The sequence below is a fragment of the Argiope bruennichi genome, chromosome 8, assembly GCF_947563725.1.
Source record: "Argiope bruennichi chromosome 8, qqArgBrue1.1, whole genome shotgun sequence".
NCBI lineage: Eukaryota > Metazoa > Arthropoda > Arachnida > Araneae > Araneidae > Argiope > Argiope bruennichi.
This window is the reverse complement of record NC_079158.1, coordinates 31,760,229-31,782,612: the sequence shown is the minus strand read 5'-3', so window position 1 is coordinate 31,782,612 and position 22,384 is coordinate 31,760,229. Positions and strand designations below refer to the sequence as shown.

Here is a 22,384-nt window from a genome sequence, read left to right as displayed (position 1 = left end):
GAAAATAAGAAAAAGTGTAACGGTACTTATATATATAAACAGCTCCGTAAGTCCGTATAACTATCAAAACTTCATAAATAATAGTGGCACAGTGAATAGGCCGGGATTATGGACGTTACGAATGATTTTGTTTCGATTGATTTTGTAAAAACATTTAATGAAAATCTATAATTTTGATACAAGAACCACATCTATCATAATTATATCTAATTACATTTTTGAACTATCGTTTTCCACAAATAAGTATACAGACGTAATTCCAAAAATTATTTTTTAAACTTTGAATATCTAATATATGAAACATTAATCAAAATTTAGTGATAGATATTTTCATAATCGTTGAAAAATCTATTTCTTGTTGCAAGAGAAAATAAAGAAGAATTGCTCAGAACTTTCTGTCTAGTATCGGAAAATCATATACATTACACTCTCGAGTTACCGGTTCGAGATTATTCGGCTTCCGTACTATCCGACCTATTTTTCTTTTGTCGTAATTAAATGAAGGAGGCAAGGCGTTGCATTGGCAACATTACCAAGGCATTGGAAATGAACGTCGGCTACGATACTCCTATCTGTTGTGTTTAAAATATAAATCTTGACAGAAAAAGAGCAGTGTTCTGCTCGTCGTTCATTGTTTCGTCAGTATGTAATGTACCTCAGTTGCTGTCGCTGTTCCTGATTATAATTGCAGAGTATGTACATTATTCATAAATTGTTCTTTTGGTATGCTTCATGTTTTTTAAGTGTAAGGTTAAGTACAATGAAGATTTCAAAATGGATAACAATCGAAAAAAAGTTGTAATAACTATGGAGGAAAAATTATGCTCTATACAGCGACTAGTCTCTGGCGTACCAGCAAAAATCGGCAACTACTTCTATGATTCACCGGGCAGCGTTCACATTCTACTTGACTTGAGACAAATGAAGGATTTAATACTCAATAAGAAATGAGAAAGTAATTATTATAACAGTGAGTTTTGGTATTAAAATTTTGTCTTCTGATATTGGTAAGCAAAGAAATGAACTCATAGAACTCCGACCAACCCACCTACCCTTCTGCCACATTAGGCCGGAGTTACAGTATACTCGTGAGTATACTGTAATTCATTTCTGATCAACTTTTGTACCGTTGTTAGTTGCAACTAAACACATAAATTCTAATACAGCATTAATAGGAACTTTCCAGAACTCAAACAATTACCATTCAATCCAATCTAATACATATCTAATTCATTGCTCCCATCCATAATAATCCGAAACATGCAATAGAGACACAAAAAAAAGTCCTTTGACACCTTTCTGATATGAATCACTTCACAAAGAAGGAAGTTCCCCGCAGCTGCATTCGATTCTGTGAGAAACTCCCTCCCCCATCACCCCCACATCATCGTCTATAGTCCCGTGAAAATGAAAAGGAGCGAGGGCCACCTAGGTGTATACGCAAGCACGCACCCGCTGTATCTTTTTAAGCAACAATGCCTGCGCCCCAGATAGCAGAGGGCGGCGGGGAGTTAATTGCGTGTCTAAAGGGTTCTCCAGGGGCGGAAGGTCGACGAAGCAGCTGCGCCCCACTTCTCCGTCGGTTCAAAAGAGCTTGCAGCTGAGCAATGCAAAGCAAGATGGGACTTTTCGGTAAGAATGTAAGAAACCTTTAGAAAAAGATTCAGCAGAGGGTGCTAGAGGGCATTTGTTTTAGTTTGGCTACAAATAAGTCTGTTCTTGTTTATTTAAGGAAGAGGTGAGGGATATTAATAATTAAGAGATTAAAAAGAAAACTATAATTTTTTTCTTCAAAATTATTTAAATTGGACATTCAAATTTTAGATTAAAATAGGTAATATAATTTTTTTTTACTGAAATCATGGTGTTTTATACTAGATTATCTTTTATTTTGTTGAATTATTAATAGTTAAATTATCGCTAGACAAATTCAACTAATTACCTTTTCAAACGGGGACTTCGACATCAGTGCATCTGATTACTTTTCCCGTTTTCAAGCTGTTGTAAATTTAATTTAATTATATTTAATCCACGCACTTTAAAGCAACATTAGGACTATTTTGAAATGGAAATCATAATTTTAAGTTGTGATTGAATGTTAAGGGGACAGATTCCTGATCTAACACCTTTTCTTCAAACTTTCATATTACATTAAGGAAGATGAAGGCACCTGGAAGAAAAAAAAAATAGGGTTGGGATTGTAATATCATTTAATGTAGTATACCAAGCAATGTCATTGAATAATAGATTTATGGTAAAGAGGAAATGTCAGAGCTTTGGTTGATCAAAACGCTCTTGCATTATCTAGATGATAACTGAAGTAGAAGTCTAGAAGCTTTAATATGGATTTTCATTTAATTTGATTCATAATTATGCGTCATTTGGAAAAATTTCCAGATAAACTTCCAGATATAAACTGACAATGATGAATTATTTCTTGTTAAAATCATAAAATTGTTTTCCCAGGTTCGAATAATCTGATTAAGATCGCATCTGCAAAACAGAATCCATAAACATCTTCCACATTTTCATGCTTTCAAATCATTCTATGTCTTAACCCAATCGATCATGTATCAGAAAAGAAGCAGACGTCCCTTTTTACTGAGTACATTCTGAATTTTTTTTTCAATCAATAATTGATCATTAGTGAGAAATCTAGTTCTCCTGATTTCGTTATATATAACAACACTTCTAATACCACTTACCAAAATAACTAATTTATCGATTAATAAATTGTCTCTGCCTGCGTGGTAACTAAATAATGAATAATAATTTTTAAAGATTCATCAAACTAATCTTCTCATATATTTGTTTGTGAAGGAAATGCAAAGTTTCCGTTTTCACCTTACGTTTATCAGATTTAACAAAAGATGAAACTCTTCTGTACAATTATATTTTTTAAAAGCAAGTATTCCTGCAATTCTACATCACACAATAAGAAAACTATTATTTGAATTAGTAAAATATATATTGGTAAAATGTAAATAAATACTCCTACTTTTATGTGCCGTAATATTTATCATACTTTTTTCATTTATATATCGATCGATATTCAAAAGTAATAAGGACAGAAAGGCAAATAATTTATTTCGATAAAAAATTCAGCCTTGAATAGATCTTTAAACGCTCTCCAATTTCTTTTTGATATCCACTGCAAGCGGACAACAGGTAGGACGTCATTGCTTAGCATAGTATAAGAAAAGGGATAAATGAATGCTAAATGCCTATTTATACACATACCTATTTATTTGTGTTATGTGATTGTGACGTCACAAGAACTGTTTATCGCTTTTATAATTTGTACGAGATTCTTTCTCTCAAACCATATTGGGTATTGATACTGATATGAGCATTAATTTAGTTTTGATGGAAAAAGTGAACATTTTGTGATATGGGATTTTAGTTTAGTTAATTAATGTCCAGCTTTTAACCTTTAAATGTCCTAAGTTTCAAATTTTATACCGGACTCTTAAATAGAATTGTACACTTGCAATTGGTTTGTTTTTAATATTTAGCTGTATATATGTTCCATTCCATGAAGTTCTTTTCAACAAAAATAAAATTTAAAAAAAAGTCAGCTGTCAAAATTGTTCAAATAATATAACATTTTATTTTACCGGCTAACTGAACGAGTGACATATTTTTAGAAAAAGTTTAGCTGAATAAGTTTCTGGTGTATTTTATATTACCGAAAAATAAAATACTTTTTGAGGTAAATGAATATTTTATTTTTACTACAACATATTATATATATAATGACCTTATGCCTAAAGCATCAAAATCGATACCCGCTTTTTTTTCCAATATATATATATAAAATATGTATTATGGTTTTTATTATTTTTCGCTTTATTTGCCTATCGCAATGAGCATACTGATATTTTAATAATTTAATTTGGAAAATCAGGCTTCTAAAGGTTAAAGCCACACTAGGACTATTCTGAAACGGACTTCGAAATTTGAACCATGATCTGGTAATGAGGACGACACCTGAGCTGGCACCTCCTATTTTAAATTTCCGTACCACACCACTAAAAGGACATTTCACCCCATGGATTTAACATACACCAGACTCGTTTGCAAAGGTTTTCAGTGGCATCGGGTCTCGAATCTGGAGCTCTCTGTTCTGAAAGACCAGGTCAATGAGGTCCTTGAAATATAGGTGTTTTTTTTTGTTATTAATTTTTCATAAGTAGAAGCATTTTTTTGACGCTGAATTTCAATACTAGTAAAACGGTCCGAAAATAAAACGTCTGAAATTGTTACTTTATGCCAATATTAAACAAAAAGACCAATAGAATTCGAGTTTGATATGGGAAAAATTATATAAAAGACATTCAAGACGTGCCATGTAATTACATTCCCTAATATCTGACTGGGTAAGAAGAGAAGGTAAAGTTGAAACATTAGACTTTTGCGAATTAAATAAAAGGCTATTAATCTCAGAGAAAAGGTTTAAATAGATGAGCTAAGTATTTTAAAAATAAAAATGAGCTGATGAATATATAGACAACGTAATTGGATCACGAGTAAATTAAGAAAAAAGTAAATTTTGAAAAATATTTTATTGAATTTGGGCGAAAGTGTTAAAGTATACGTCAGACAGGAGGAATCTGTTAAAAATTTCGAATTGATATTTCCCATTACTTCTCAACTAATTAACCTTAACGTTCGACGGTTTATTTTATAGATTTTATTAATATCTATAATGCTCCTATTTAATTAAATGATTATTATTCTGAAAGAAAGAATCTAAACGGGAACAATTGCTGTTTTATTTTTCCTTTCCCTTTATAATTTCTTTTAACCACCCCGATATATAGGTCCGTGATAGCACGACAAGTTTTCAATGCGCAATTCAGCAATTTAAAGTAAGAAAAATGCTATGATTAGTTTACAGAGTTTGATCTGAACTCAAAGAGGAATCTGCGTTATACGCATATTTATATATTATCAATAATATAATCCATATGAAGTGCTTAAAATTTATTAAAATAATTTGACTCTAGTTACAATCTACTCAGATCAGTTACTTGTATATATGTAGAAGGCTATCTAATAATGGTATTTTTTTAAAACAAGAATAATTGAACGATATAATCAGTTTATATTATTAATTCGATTTTCAGTATTATTTTACTTGCCACGTAGCGACTGATATTTTTTCGAAAATTGCAATCTCTTTACAGTATGAATTTTTGTTTACCTCCAAAACGGATCAGGAATATGTAAATATAGTTAATATTTTTTTTATTGAAAGAAACTTTCGAAATTATTTTAATGGATATTATTTTTGAAGTTAGAAATTTGGTAATATTATAGCTGAACCTATAGAAACGTTATGAAATTCAGATTCAAATATTTCTTTCATATCTGCTTATAAATGAGTCAAATATGGCATTAAGAGGTTAATAAGATGTTTTCAAATCTTTTAGTAAAACAAACTTGTTATAGATCTAAAAGAAATCGCATGGTACAAGATCTGGTGAATAACATGCCGGTTTCAGTGAGTCAAAGTTATTATTTGAATATTAATAGATGATAATTTAACTTCAAAACTCATTGTTAGTGGCTTACGACATTTTTTAAAATATAGTTGACTGTTTGTATGCTAGATTTATTGCATTTTCATGACAAAGATGTTGGATTTAAACAGTGCAAATCTGTTATTCATTAAAACATGATGGTTAGGGGCTATTTGAAAAACAGGTGGAAGTGACATCAAACATTTTCCTTTCATGCCGCACATATTTGTAATCATGTACTGTCAGCCCTGAGAAACTATTTCAACAATATTGTAATAAACTCATCAGATTTGTAGGTTAATTAAAATTCGCACCATATTAAATATCGTATAGTTTTAAAACAACTAATAAAATTGAAAAACGAATACTACCGAGGTTTTACAAGCTATAAAAGAGGACCAAATATAATTAGTTGCTGAATCTCAATTCTATAGAATATTATGAAAAAAAAAATATTCTTTCAAATGTTTAGTTTCCTTTCTGGATGCTTTAAAATAATTAAACAAAATAGTTTTCTTATAATTTTTATTTTACGATAGTTAAAGCACATATTATTATTCGGAAGATAAACCTTTTAAACCTTTTACACCCTCTTCACACGTAAGTGCTTAATATCTGTGGATGTGTTGAACATTATCATTGGCTAAACAGTGTTACTTTTTTATTTCTGAAATTATGTTAGTTTACATTATTTAACCACGAATAAAAATAGAAATGCTTCTACAATAGTCGTTACCAAAGTCAATCAAAAAATTAAATTAGGTTCAAAATTTTAAAATATGGATATATATTCTGTTTTCTTTATGCTGTAATAAAAAATAAATGCATACGAAATTTTGCTGTGATGCGTTTCATAGACAAATAGTCCCTCCAAAACCTCTTGAATAGAGGAACAGAATACATTAATATATTTCTATGCAATAAAAATTTATATTAGATGCAATATGAAATATTTTTACAATATATTAATTAAATGTGAAAATGAATCATACTAATTATTTTTTCTGTCAGATATTTTAAAATTCATTTATGCAATATTAAAAATAAAATTGCATAAGTGACTAATATATATATTATGTTATTTTTGATAGCATTATATATATATTTATTGTGTCAAGTAATATCGTTAATTATGTTCTACATAAAAATCTTTGCAAATGATTGTAAAGATTTCTTGTATAAAGAAACTCAGGATTATTTCTGATTTTCAGTAATTTTGATGGACATTAAAAACCCATTGATATCTCAAATAAAGTACACACATAAATAAAGTACACACATTTCTAAGGTACAAAATGAAAATAAAGTTTTCTTATGCCTTTTATGTTATTTATTGAGCATTTTATAGGCAATATTTTTTTCTTTAATGGAAAGATTATATCTAGTTATTAGTTTTACTCCTTTTTTTTTGTCAAAGCGGGTTAGAGCGAAAAAATATTCTCCCTTTTGCCGAAGAATTCGTCATTTCCCCACGCTTTGTCCGAAACAAAACAATATTCCCAGCATCCTTTACGATGAGAACAAGATGGCCGATCTACGCAGAGAAAATGAAGAGAAAAAAAATCATATTACAAGCGCCATCTATTGTTACGCAAGGGAATAATTCTACGCCATAAAAATTCAAAACATTCCACGCAAGGATTCCTCTGCTTTAGTTCTTTCCTAACGGAGATTTGGAACGTTTTTCTTCCTTTTCTTATCTTGTTTTACGTGGCCGCTTAGAGTTTTGGAATTCCAGACGTATTTCGGAGTCATCTGATGTCTAAATTTCAACGCCTAAAAGAACTGTCGAGGAAGAATTCTATATTAATAACCAAACAAGATTTGTGGAATTTTTTTCCAAAGAATCTGCGATTTCGAATTTTCATTTATTAAATTTGTAGCTAGATGATTTATATTAATTTTGACAGTTCGTTTTGAGCTTGCATGAGATTTAGGACTGTTCTATTGGATTTAAATCAAATCTATGGAGTTCGTTACACCGTATAAAAATTGAGTTTCCAATTTTTCCTTTAATTTTTCTCAATTGTATTTCATTGCAATAATTTTTGGAAAATTTGCTCAAATTAATCTTGATACCAAAGAAAATCGTAAATTTTGGGATTTGACATTTTCAACTAGGTAAATTTTTAATCTGTGTTTATATGTGCAGTTCTCTAGAAATATAATTTATATTCCAAAATTAGATATGTTACAAGAGATTTTTTTAAAAAAAATTAGCACTAATCGATTCGATTCGGGACATAATTATCACATGAATTTAAAAGGATTGTTTCAATGAAAATAAGTGAACATTCTGTTGACTTTCAGAAACTTATTTCTTTGAATATTCTTTATTCCTTTTAGGGTAAAATTCCACGATATCAATAAGGTGACAAAAAAGCTACGAAAAAAGTCAGTTTCAAGTGAACACCTTCATTCTATGAATAAATAAAATATCGCTTTAATGTAAAAGGAGAAAGTAATAATTTTAAGAAAAAAAGAACTAACATGATAATAAGAGGGCGCATTACTTAATAAAAATTTAATTAAAAATCGATTATTGTATTAAATAATCCAATTTATTCATTATTTCTGTATGCTTTTCTTTACATTACGTTCATTCAGGCTATTTTTTCTCTTATTTTTTTACTGATATATTAATTTCCTGGAATAATATCGAATGACGTAAGGTTGCCAAGATTATTAATAAATTATTAAAAATTTTCAAAACCAATTTTGTTAAAATTTAAATTCCTTGGATTAGGACTACTCCGTCCTATGTAATAGAATAAACTTATACTGCAGTATAATAGTTTAGTTCTTCTAATGACATGTTTCATGTGATTGCATTATCTATTACAAGTTTTAAGAATAAAATCTGAGCTGAATCGAAGCAATTTATGTAGTTCCAGCTGACTTTAAATACTTTTATAATGAGTCAGATAACTGTAAACAGAATTTATGAATCAATACTGGGTAATTAAGGCAAAATTTAAAATTAACCGAATGTCCTTAGAAAGCCCCTAAAAAGCAATTATATATTTCTTGGATACAATCGATACTTTGTTTTATTTCATATAATGTTTTATGTCTTAAGCATCGTTTTTTTCATTATTCATGCATTTATGTACCGATTGTCACGAAATTAATAACAGGATGATGATGATGATGTCGTGTCCGCTTTACCATGGAAGGAGATTGCAGTAGTTTCTGAGGGTAAAGACCCCTGAGCACCAGAGGGCAGAAGTCTGACTTCTAGCTCAAATGAAGATGACACACATTCGCTTGCACAACCCCTTTTTACAGGGGGGGGGAGGCACATTCACACACCTCACAGATAGAACACAGATGAAGAACAACCGTGCCCGAACCGGGATTCGAACCCGGGACGCCCAGGTCAAGGGGAAGAAGTTATAACAAATGCTTATAAGATATAAAAACATCAAAACTGCCTTACTTGCATAAGAAATAGAAACCAAGAAAGTCAATGAAAATGACAGAAGACTCATTAAAAATAAAAGATAGCCAGAAACAATACGTTTTTTGAGAAGTATTTAACAACTAGGAGGGGTCTACCCAAAACTTTCTCGCACATTCTCTTATAAAAATGTTATTTCCTCTCCCTCTTCCACAATAAGTTATGGATTATGAGCTAAGTTGTGAAAACTGTGAATCTTCATTTGCGGAAAATAATTACAAATGATCAAATTTTAGAATGAATCCAGCAATGTTACTGGATTAACGTGTCATTGGCTACTAAACTCTTACACACTTACCAGAAAATGGAATTTTTTAATATTCTTAATGTGTTTTTCTCAAAAGATTAAAACCAAATTTTGAAACGAAGCCGCAATTGTGGCCATAAAATCATATGTTAAATGTATTTTAGTTATTGGGTTTTTGAGATTTCGTGTTTGCATACATGAGAATCTACAGATTTGATAAATTCAGTTTCAAATTTGATGCCGATCAACACTTTAGATGATAAATTTGTATCAAATTTTATTCACCTAATTTTTTTTTCATTTTGCAGATATGTTTACTTAGACAACTGCACGGACACATATCCTTTCATAGGCTTTCGTTTGAAGTTCGAACAGAATTCCACAAATCTATGATATACCATATATCATATTTAATATCTTTCTTAAAGTGTTTTTAAGTTATCGTTTTCATAAACTGACAAATATAAATTCAAATATGTTTTTTTCGGACTTGGGGGTGGAGGGATACATGGATATTCAACAAACTTTTGATTTCATGTTTGTTTGTTTTTGACGATTACAATACTTTTTCTATGTATACGTCGTATATTAAAAAGTAAAAATGGAATACTTCCTTTAAAGTATTTAGTTTTGCCACAAAAACTACTCGACGGTTTCCTAATTATAACCAACTCTATTACATAACTGTATTTATTGTCGAACTCGAATGATGTCCCGTCACATGTGCAGTAGCCCCGACGAACGTTTTGCTGAGATTCCTTTTCAGGCGTAAAATTGATTTTCTTTATATGGTTCCTGCATTAGATGCATATTTACCAGTTGAAAGTTACGATCATATTTTTATTCGTCCATTATCAATCGAGAGAGCTAGTAAATTCATTCTTGCTGTTGAACAACTCAGCCTATTACCTTCTGGTGACGTTTGATATCGCGTAAATGATCTTGAGAACAATCTTCAAGTATATCTTCCTTGATATCGTCACGTAGGTACTTTAGTATAGAACTCAATGACACACTCAAGAAGTAGAGCTAAACCAATTTATTAACTCAGCTCTGAACTCAGAACACAGTGACTGATAGATCTTCTGCTTTTATACTAGCAGAGAAGGTTCCAGAATACTTTTCTGGAGAGAGTAAAAGTTCGGGTAAACTAAAGAAAGGTCCAGAACCTTCTGGAACATGAAATAAAGGAAAACATAAAATCAAGGAATTAAATATTTACACAAACTGTGAATCGCATTGTCTGTAACGGGATTCGGACTTACGATCTCTTGATTATGAGACCAGTGCTTGACCATTCGGCCATGGAGAGTCGACTGTCTCTTTTTAATGCGGCAATATGAATCCTGTATTTATTGTAACATATAAATACATAATGAATTCTATGATCATCATTTTTATAAAGATAAGTTTAAATCTATTGTAAATCGTTCAAGTGCGATTTCTTTTTCATTTGTCGATAACCACAGCATGTCAATATCATGAAAAATATATTTTATTATGAACATTTATTTTATAATACGATGTAAGATTTGTATAAAAAACATTGAAAGCTAAAGATAGTTTTATTCAACAGGTAGCATATCGGGGACGTGGCGAGCGAGAGAAGGAAGTTGGCTACCAGTGTTAGAAATAGTGCTGCTCCTCATCGTCAATTTGTTATTGTCTTAACACTTCAGGTGAGTGTTTCGTTTTTTTTCTGCACTGCTTTTAACGTAGAAGCACTTTGAACATGCACTCTCTAAAACTGAAGAGGCCGCGGTGGCCTGGTGGTAAGGTCTCGGTTTGTGAGCCGTAGGGTTTCAGGTTCGAGATCAGATTCCACTGAAAAACCATCGTGTAAGGGGGTCTGTTTCACGTTAAATCCGTCATTCCAAACGTCGTCCCGCTGGTGTGGAGTGGAGTGGAGTGGGGTGCCAGCTCAGTTGTTGTCCTCGTCATCTGACCGCGGTTCAAAATGACGAGGTCAGTCCCAAAAATAGCCCTAGTCTTGCTTTACAACGGGACGTTAATGTAACTAAACTAAACTAAACTCTAAAGCTGAAAAAAAAATCCAAAATATATTTTTTTAAACGATATTTTAACGGGCTTATTTTAATTTTATTTATAAGATTTAACATTATTTTCAGTAGTTTATTTTAAATTGTTGGAGCTTTTTATAACATTTTAAAATTATAAACGGGCAACTTTTTTTTTTTTCATTTTTTATCAAAAGATGGTTGCATAGCTCAGATAATAATTTGTTTGTTCTGTTCAATTGTTTTTAGATGAATGATTCATTTCACTAGTTATTAATTTTCAAATCGGTATATATATGAATTTCGAACTGAATTTCAGATGCTCTTTAAGTCATATAAAATATAAATTTTACAAGCTTCAATGAAGAGCAACGAAATTGTAGTTATCAATTCCATATACTTCTTACTGAATGCTTATTTTTTATTCCATTATGAATGTTATGGAATAAAAATAAGCATTCATAATGGAACAAGCTATTATGAATATGTCATTGTATGCGCTATATGAAAATATATCTACTGGGCATAAACAATTCACAATAATTTAATTAAACATATTGTTGATCTGAAGGAATATGATGAAAAATACGATTTCAAACACTTGGAATATGATTGCAAAAATTTGTTTGATGAAGCAATTTGTAACTTCATCACAATACTCCATTCTGTTGTTTTGATGTGTAAAACAAATTTCATAACCTCCCCAAACATATTCTGAACATTTCAGACTTCGTATAAGCTTTTACAATGCGGTATTAAATATCTACTACAGACATTTAATCAGAGATTAACTTATTAAATTGAACATGAACACAACTATCAAAATGTGTCATTTAAATAACCGGGTTTTCGTACTGCCGGAATATACATATAGTATAATACTATAGAATACAATATAGTAGAATTGTTAACAAGCCACATCAGTATCGATATATATTTGTGTTGAATAGCATACAAGCCAGTTAACAACTACGCTACAAGAGCATATGCTTTTGTATCCTGGTTATGTTACTGGACTGCGAACCACAAGGTCCCAGGTTCTATCCTCGCTCATTCCAAATCCGCTAAATATTCATTCGAGGATGGACAGAAGATAATCTTTTTGCCATATTTATCTCACATTTTATAAAATTTAAAGTTTTAAAAATAAATTTATACAGATAATTTCTCTTAACTATTTATATTTTTGATTTATTTACTTCGTTCATAACCCTAAAAGCGGACAAAAAATATTTCTGGGCTCAAGAAGTCTTGTTTCGTTTTTTTTTTTTTTTTTTTTTTGGTACTAGAGCCATTCTCTGGAAAATCGTACCTATTGTAAAACTTTTCTAAAATTAGTTTTAAACAAAGGCTGAGATGTAAAATAGAAAAAAATAATTAGCATATATTTATTTAGAAGAAGAAAAACGCTACATATTATGGCAGTAGATATTGGTATTGGTATTTCAAGGGATAATAACTAATTTTGTCCAATCATATACAGATATTGTAACTACGTTTTTAACAAATGTATAAATACTGAAATGCTTTAAAAATTATTAGCTGCAATTTTTAAAGTCCAATGATGCATAATTTATTTTATGTAACTTTATTCCTAGAAATTATTGAAATACTCTAGCCCCATTATCCAATTTTAAATTACAACATCGTTAAAACTGACACCACCAAAACATTGTTAATTCCATACAAACCTTTGTAGCAAGCCTATCTACCCTGCAGCTATAATCCATGCTCATTATATTTAATTAATGCGTAGAAAGTTTTACCAGTATATTGTACAACAGAACTGACTTCGGTTTGGAAAATACTGATAATGAAACTGGTTTTGCCCCATTGCATTTGTGTCGATCTGAAATTCTCATAATGAATAAATGTTACGATTCCCATGATGATTGAAAATTCGAAATGACGGCATATAGAGCTTTCCCTAGCCAATCATTTGACCAGAAAATGACATCAGTTTCGGAACTGATAATGCGTTTGGTAACTCCATGACATTCACTGCTAAAACAACTAGTTAAAATTGAATCCTTAGAGAATAAAGAAAAATTATTTCAATGTTTATTTAAGATTTGAGACTCATAAATGCCAAATATCTTTGATGGAATTTTCCGTATAGTTTTAATATCAAAGCTGCAAGTACCGTACGGAACAAAGCACTTAGGCAATGTTGATAATCTTAATAAACGAAAAACAAACAAACAAATGCTTTTTGTGTATAAAATACACTATTCATAAAATTAAAGGTATATTTCGAAATGAATATGAAATCGGAACTAAGGGAATTAGTCTTCCCGAAACTTTCACACCTACTCTTTAATAAATGTACATCATTATATGCATGTCATTGCTGAACAATAACTAGGTAAGAGCCTATTAGCGTGCTATGTTTGGCAATTGATTGCTTCACTGCAGCTAGCATACAAATACCAGAAAACGAAAAATATATTTTAAACACTTTTATTCCAATCGATTAAAATCAAAATTTGTCATAAAACTGAAATTGTAGTCTAAAAATCGTATGAGAAATTTCATACATTTGTTTAAATCGTTGCGTTTTTTATCAATCAGGATAGTTTATAGTTTAGTTATATAAGTGTCCCGTTTTAAAGCAACACTAGGGCTATTTTGGGACGGACCTTAAACCGCGGTCAGATGACGAGGACAACACCTGAGCTGGCATCCCTCTCTTTAAACTTTCACACCAGCTGGAGGACGTTTGGCCCCGACGGATTTAGCATGCACCAGAACCCCTTACATGACAATTCTTCGGTGAAATCGGGTCTCGAGCGTGAATCCCTCCGGTTGTGAAGCCGAGACCTTACCACCAGGCCACCGCGGCTCTTCATCAATCGAGAGTCATCTCGTTTGTGAAAGTACAGACTGCAGACGGTAACACTTTTGACAGATTGGTCCAGAATCTGATAAATAACTTCACGTTAGATATTGCATTTCCCAAATTTTATGTATCCAAATTTTATTTTATGTATTCCTTTTGCGATTATTGAATTAATTTGTATTCAAATATATAATGTTCGTTTCAGCATCCTGATATGGCCACTTTTTTGGTGATTCTATCTCACTAAGGTGTGAGACGCAGAAAGATGTGCACATTTCCAGAATTCACTTTGTTATATATAAACATTCCTCCTTTCATCTTTCCTCTCACACATATTTTGTCGAATTTGACCCATAATAACGCACGCACAAAAAACCTGGAGGGTTTTGGAATCCGTTCGCATACAAAAGAGATCTATAAATTCGATGTAAAGATCATTTATCAAATTTCATCTGTCTCCGTAAGTGTTTCTTAAGTCATCGTGTTCACAGTTAGACATGAATCTAAAATGTGTTTTTCGAACTTTGAGGTTTGAAACGCAAAGATTCATGAATATCTGGAATCGAATTTTCGACAGTTAAATACTTTCTCTTTGTATAACTTCTTAAACGAGAAAGTAAAAAAGATGTGAAATTTTATAATACTTTCTCTTTGTATGACTTCTTAAACGAGAAAGTTATAAAGACGGTATTTTTTTTAATTAGAAAAGCAATATCATATATTCATTCTTTCTTTTCTGCTATTTATGTCTTAAAAAATTTTTCATTTTTGCTTCCTATTTATTTTGAAATATATCCTCATTTCTTCAGCCGTCAGCTGCTGAATAAACATAAGGAAGTGCCATTTGTAAATTAAACTGATGACTAAACTGATGATTTGGGATCGAAATTCAGATTGAATCTGACATAACAAAAATCAGAAAGGTGTACTTGATTGACTAAGATTTAATAGACCTGTTAAATCAAAAATGCTTTTAAGGAGCTCTGCTTCATTTAAAAAATATTTCTTAGTTTAACACCACCATCCATTTCAGTTTTATAAAATGAGGAAAAAAACTGAATTTGTTGGAACCAATGATGAATATTTCCATTTTTTTTTTCACACCTATTATCACATTTTCTTGTTAGATGTGGAAAAAAATCCGAAATGTTTGTTACTGGTTTCGAAAAATTCAGTACATTCATGCTTTTATAAAACTTGGAAATTTGTGATAATTGTTTATTACGTAATAATTAATTTATAATTTTTTTGGAATCTTAAACTCTGCGATTGTCAGTTGTGGGTTAAATCTTTTGACTTAATATTTCAAAAAAATGTTAATAATTTAGGTAAATTTATGGACCCTACAATCAGAATTTAAATACATTTTTTTAATTTCACAGGTCACTTATTCATTTGAAAATCTCTAAACATAGCCCCCTAATAGAAAAAAAAAAACCTTCATGGTGTTCAAAGTTACTCCATCCTTTTAAAAACTGTTTTCTAAACTGCAGCACATTTTTTAAAGGAACCTCGCGGCCCTTGATGTATATTTATATTGGGGAAATAAAATAAAACAATGGGCAAATGGAAGGATGTCGAGAAGTTGTAATTCAAGATTCTTTTTCCATTTTTTTTTCTCTTGCTGATTTTGTCGCCTTTCTGAACCTCTTTCAACTAACCCAAATTGGAACCTGGGTTGCATTTCTAACCAGGTCTGATTTTGTAAATTTTAAAATTTACTCTAATTTGACATAGATTATCATTTTTATATGAAAACTCTTTTAATCTAATTTGCTTCGCGTATGAATGTTACATACTAAACAATTTGTAGCGCCTTCATATTTTCAATACAAGCTATCCAAAACATTTACATTCATAATCCAATCTCTAGCAGTCTCGGGAGATATTGCTGTCCATCTCTGTATTCTCCGGACCAACGTGTCCGAAATGACTAAGCAGCCAATTTCTTCCAAGCGATGACATCGCCAATATCCTTGAAGAAGTGCTTATCCTTAGCCGAGATTTACCGCAGAGCGTGGATAAACGCCACGGATATATCCTCCTAAAAATGGCCTTTTCACTCGCTCTAATCGATGACCCGGAGCAGCGCCACCTGGTGCCGACCGCAGGAGTCAATCGATCTGCAGAATGAGAAACAACGTTGGTCCAACCTGAATAAACATGGAGGGATACAGCCACTAAGTGCTTTTAGATGGACGCTAGCTTTTCTCTCTTTTGCCCTAATCAAGGGCTATCCGTCCCCTTTTGTACGTAGAGAAGTCGTCTTTGAATAAGTTTTTTTTAGTTATTCTGCTATAGCGGAATGGCAACAGTAAAAAAAGAAATCTCTGTAAACAATGACTGTTGCATGTGATTAAAGATAATTATTTCAGAAGACTAAACTTTGAAAAGCTTTATATTAATTGCAAACAACTTATTCTGCCATCCGGAAAATTATGGAAATACAAGAAGGCTTTAAAACTAAACTGCAAGAATCATTTCACAAATAATTTCGTGTATTAGCATTTAGAAATCGCATAGAATAAAATTTTAAATTGTGCAGAACATTCGATTATCATTCATTTTATTCCTTTACATCTAAAATGGCACACAGCTTGAGAACAAAAACTTGACCATTGACAGAACAGTTTCCAAAATAAATTTTATTAAATTATTTTCTAAAGGAATATTGTAGCAATAAATTTTACACTATTATTGCAACTTAAATATAGCTTTAATTTTTAATTTTTTTTCACTTATCACTTTTCAATAGTTTTTTAAAACATCCTTTAAATATTGAACATATACTAAATCAACATTTTTTTTTATTTACTAGCTGGTACTACAATTGCTGAGCCATTAAAAAGTTACAAATTCATTCCCTTCTTTGAATTATTCTGTTTTTTGTTTAATCATCTATTAAATAATTTTCAGATGACATAAGTAAAGTAATGATTTGAGATCAAATAATGAAACCTATTTTCGAGAAAAATAACTAGAGTAGGCATCTGAAATTTGATCTTTGATGTAAGTCGAGTATAACTGGAATGTAAGTTCCAAGAAATTTTTTTTTATATTCCAATTACTCTAAAACATGAAACAATACAGGCCTCTCGTCAAACATTACGCATCAAAAAGGCTTTTGAAATCTAATACGATACATGAAAGTACAAGTTATTCTGTTAATTGGGTGATAAACTTGGATGCTTGTTAGTGAGCAAAAAATAAGAAAAATTGCATTGGAGGATTGTGTCCCAAATCACGCTTTGAGGATAAAAAAAACATGAAGAATACACGCGGGATCTGATACCTTACAACAAAACTTACTGAATAATAATAATAATAAAAGATTTATTTAATTCTTTATTTAATTATTTCTTTAGTTGTTTGAAGTGATTGCTTCTGACGTCAATGTACAGTCTACAACGACGTGAAAACAATTCCCAAACAAGCTCGAAGATACTTTTTCTATGTGCCGTATGAAACGATAATCAGAGACATCATATCATCTCTTACGTCCATAAGCTTTACATAAACGAATTATTTAAGGTGACCCCCATAGGTAAAAGTACGAAACTTGGCAAAGGTGAAAGCCAAGTAATGAGTCCTGCGAATTCAAGTCACATTCTTGGATGTGCAACATTCAGGCGAATATGCAACTCACAGAAAAAAAAATGTAGGCACAATCATGCATGAGCCAATATACATCGCTACATGGCTGATGGCACAATTTTCAAAATCTTCTGGAGGATTTGTTGATTTATTTTCTCTGTTTAGGAATTCAGGCATGTCCTCAAGAGGCAATCATCGAGGATTTCAGTCACATAATGCCATTAAACTTCTATTACGATTTCCATGGAACAAAAGAATGAGATTTTCCATTGGCCACATATGTGTATTATATGTGTTGACAACGCTCTCTGCACATGGAAAATACATGTATGTTTCGGGATTTTCATTCTTTCATTGTGTTTTTCGACACCATGTTCAATAGCAGTTTGGGTTTATCTAAGGTTACTGGCATACCTCTGAGATTATTGGTACATTAAAAGAACATCTTGTATTACATCATCTTCTGTCTTCTCGTATCAGCTTTTGCCTTTGGATTTAAATTTCATTTTTTTAGCCCTTTAACCTATCCTTTTCACGAAACGTATTCCATATTTAGATTGCAGCCCAAAAGATAGTTGGGCTAATATTTTGTTACCACGATTTTGATTAAGAAACTGAAAAATACCTTCCGCATTCGATCAAGTAATAATCAGGAGGTTCAAGGAGTCTCGAGAAACTGCTATTTTTATTTTTCAGCATTAGTCCACTTCTGGGAAATTTTCCAGTGCTACCCTTTGCAAATGGGATATTTTCAAGGGCAAAAAAAATGAAACATTAAATTAAATAAATGAAACAAGAAAAAAAGACCAAGGAAACTAAATTTATATACCATAAAAGAAAATGAATTTTAAAATCATAAACTAGGATATTTTTCACTTGCTATAGCAATTCTCAATTTCTAAGGTTGGAAAATTGAAATATAATTCATTTTTTAATAATGTAAATAAGTATTCTTATGATAAAATTATTTGAACAAAAAGGTAAACAATTAAATCTTTTTATGTACATACAAAAATAATTTAACTGCATACATCTGAAAATTTATGATAAAATATTAGAAGTGCTATGAATTTCTTATCAAAACTTTTAGTTTTTCTAATAATATACTCCTTTTAAGACTCTATTTATAATTAAAATATAATTTCAAAATTTGAAAAATATATACTAAGTATATCAAAATTGAATGCAATGAATAATTATAGAACTTTTACACAAATATTATGTTTGTTTTTAGTTGCTTAAATTTTATTTCTTTTGAGTATACGATTTGTGACTATTTGCTTACAGATAATCGCATGACACTATATTTTTTATTTGCTACTTAAAAAAATAATTTCTAAAAGTATTTTCTTTATTTTATTTTTTAACATGTAATTTTTATTTGGAAAAGAATTCATTATTTAAAATTTGCATTTCGAGAATCTTTATATTTGGGATTATCCCAATTTCTTTAAGAAAAAAGATTGAAATCTCGATTGTTTAAATGATAAAGATCTATCCATTGTGATTTATTGGTAATGTAGTTCTACCTTCTATAAGAGAAATTCAAATATGTTAGTTTATATTACACTATTATTTTCTAATATCTCGTATTATTCGGCAAAAGTTTTCCAACTTCCACTGATCTATTGACCATTACACTTTTTTTTATATAATTATCTTTTCCCCTGCAAGTTGTCTATGCTATTCTTCATTGTGCTCAATATAGACGAAGGTCTTTGGAAATGTTTCCCTCTAATTACTACCTCATAATTTCGTAGGAGCCCTCATTACGCGCTCACATTTACACTCCGAATTAATACGCCTAATCACCCTGTAAGCGGCCCTTATGCAAATTTCGTCCGCGCAGCGCCAATTACAGACGCCCAATCAGCTTACCCATTTAAGGGGAAAGGAGTGCGGAGGTGGCAGATGTCTGCTGACCATCTTCTCTTACAGAAAGGCATGGGAGAGGTATGCAGAAATCCACACATTCAAAATTTTACACACAAAAGGGACAAAGTTTAGCATTTCTGCAACATTTATTAATTATATCGGGGGAAAAATGTGTAGTTGCTATTAAGATACAGCGAGAACATTTTTCATTTGTCCTTATTCTTGCGGTAGGTCATATTTACGTAGTAGTCCAGTCAAATAGGCATAAAAAATATCAAAATATGAAAAAAGACACCCTGCAAAATAAAAAATAAAAATTGTAGACATTGTACTGTGCATTATTCTATACATTGTGCAAATACGTTATTCTATTCTATACAATGTGAAAATATATTATTCTATTCTATACAAAGCGCAAATATATTATTCCATTCTATACAAAGTGCAAATACATTATTCTATTCTATACATTTTGCAAATACATTATTCTATTTTATACATTGTATATACAGTATTCTTTTCCCTTTCGTCAACAGGTGTGCTTCTCCCGGAGTGTCAGGAAGTCGTATCCGATCGGGCTACCTCTCCAACGTTCCCGGAAGCTGACAACTCGTCTGCAGGCATCAGACAGACACACCACAAGTGATTATTGTGATAGAAAAAAAGGAACGAGAGGCTGTTCTTTTTCACCCGCTCGGCGGCTCTTTCAAGGCCACGGACTCCTTAGTTCTCTTGACGCTTTGGACTGCAGACGACAGGACACACTTCTCTTTTTTACCGTTTTCATCGACAGTTCTTTAATCCGATCTGACGTTTCCGCATCCCCATACCCCCCAGTGCGAATGGAGCTGTGTACTTAACTTTTTTTCTAACCCTGACCCCCCACAATCTGTGGAGGGGTCGTTGGATATAAATGTTGGGGAACAGACCAACGTTTTAAGTAGTAGATCTCAACGGCTGGATATCAGAAGCTTCTCCCCTTAACCATTTTAACCTTTTAATCTTTTTGGATTTAATAATTACGAAAAATGAAAAAAAGTAAAGCATAGAGCAAATGTAAAAGAAATGGCATCACGTTTAGTAACTCTCAATTAGCTATCAACACAATGACATCAGTTTGTCTTGCAGATTTCTTACTTAATCATTTTTAACTAAAAACTCCCACTAATTAATTTCGCCTTACATTTAAAAATATCATAAATCAATGGTAAATATTTTCTTTAAAATATTTAATCTATTTTTAAGCATTCGAAGGTCAGTTTCTCATTAATGTATTGAATAAAATCGTACATCAAAGAAATTCCTTTGCTGTTCTATTTTACTCTAATTAGAATAATAATGGAAATTTATTGCCAACAGAAATTTACTAATCGCAAAAGACTTACGTAATATTTATTTGAAGTATTTGTTTGCTATTTAATAGGTATTTTTTTAAAAATATTTAATATACACATAATTGTAAAATGGCTGCAACAGCAAAGTAAAGCATCTTTATTAAAGTTATGATCATATTTTAGCCATTTATTTATACTAAAAGACAAAGTTTAATAGTTTGAAATTTAGTATATTGTTTTCTGGCTAATTTTTTTCTTCATTTTTTGTAATAAAAAGATCGTATAAAACATTTCTCTAATTATTAAAATAAAATAATCCTCATTATAAATAAAAAATAAGTAAATCAAAAGTTTTACAGATAAAAAAAAATTGTAAAATTAATAATCATTTCAAAATTTATTTGTTAGGGTTTAAAAACATTCTTAAGAATATATACTTTCATATTATATATTGCATGACATCTAAGTAGTTTCGGAGAACAATTTTTTTACTTATCACAGTAAATATTTTAAAATTCCAGGAAAAAAATGTATAATTTTGAAATCAAACCTGTGTTTAGTCAAAATTTTAAAAATTTGAAATATTTATTCGAAACTATTTATTTTTGAAAATTAATTATCATCGAAAAGATTTCAGATGCTGCTATAATTAATATATACGTTAATACATTTATATAAAATATTGATTCTTTCGAAAGATAAATTTTTTCCCAAAATCTATAAGAATTGTTTTTTGAAATTTAAAAGTAGCATTGTCGTCCCATTTTTTAAAGAACAGTTGTCTCGTTGAGATATAAAAATTCGGTAAAATAATATGTTTGTATTGCAAAAAAAAAAAAAAAAAAAAAAAAAAAAGAATTAAATTGAAACCGCAAAGAAACGCCTCGCTTGAAAAAAAAATATACAAACGCTTGAAAAAATATACAAAATAGAAAAACAAAAACGTAAGATAAAGAACAGCAAACACATTAAAAAAAACAAAAAACTGACAAGTGGCATGCGAAATTTTTTCGATGAAATATTTTTGTGAACTCCATTTTAATAAAAGAATCTTTTCTAATAAATTATTCATTTCACATAGCTCAAATTAAATCTGATAAAAAAAGAACTGAAAAAAAGCAAATATTACTGATTAACATTTACCATAAACTTGATCAAAAACATCTGGCTTTAATAAAGATCACAATTTTAAACAAGAACCAATAGATTAATAGCTGTACCTTTGCATTTAATAAAAATATTCGCTTTTTTTCAACATCGTGTGTTTAGAGATAAATGGAAAAAAACGACCCTAAAAATGCTTAATAAAACTCACTTAGTGCATTTTTCAGCAAGTATTAATTCCGGAATCAGACTAACTAATCACGCTCTTATAAAAGCACTAGTGAAGCCATTTCCAAAGTAATTCACTTAAACAAAAGCTTTCTACCTAAAAAAAACGTTATTACACCAGCTGAATATTTATCATTTCTTTATTATATAAATATATTTC

At 30.6% G+C, this 22,384-nt stretch overlaps 1 protein-coding gene across 1 annotated transcript in view; it reads left to right on the top strand.

The window, feature by feature from the left end:
• Positions 1 to 21,045, top strand: part of LOC129981242 (uncharacterized) — a 302,572-nt gene extending 281,527 nt beyond the window's left edge. The window contains exons 4-5 of the mRNA XM_056092002.1: positions 10,809 to 10,911; positions 20,095 to 21,045. Of these exons, the coding sequence (XP_055947977.1) occupies positions 10,809 to 10,903 (95 nt within the window). The 3' untranslated portion in view covers positions 10,904 to 10,911; positions 20,095 to 21,045. The remainder of the gene's footprint in view (positions 1 to 10,808; positions 10,912 to 20,094) is intronic.
• Positions 21,046 to 22,384: the final 1,339 nt, after the last annotated feature.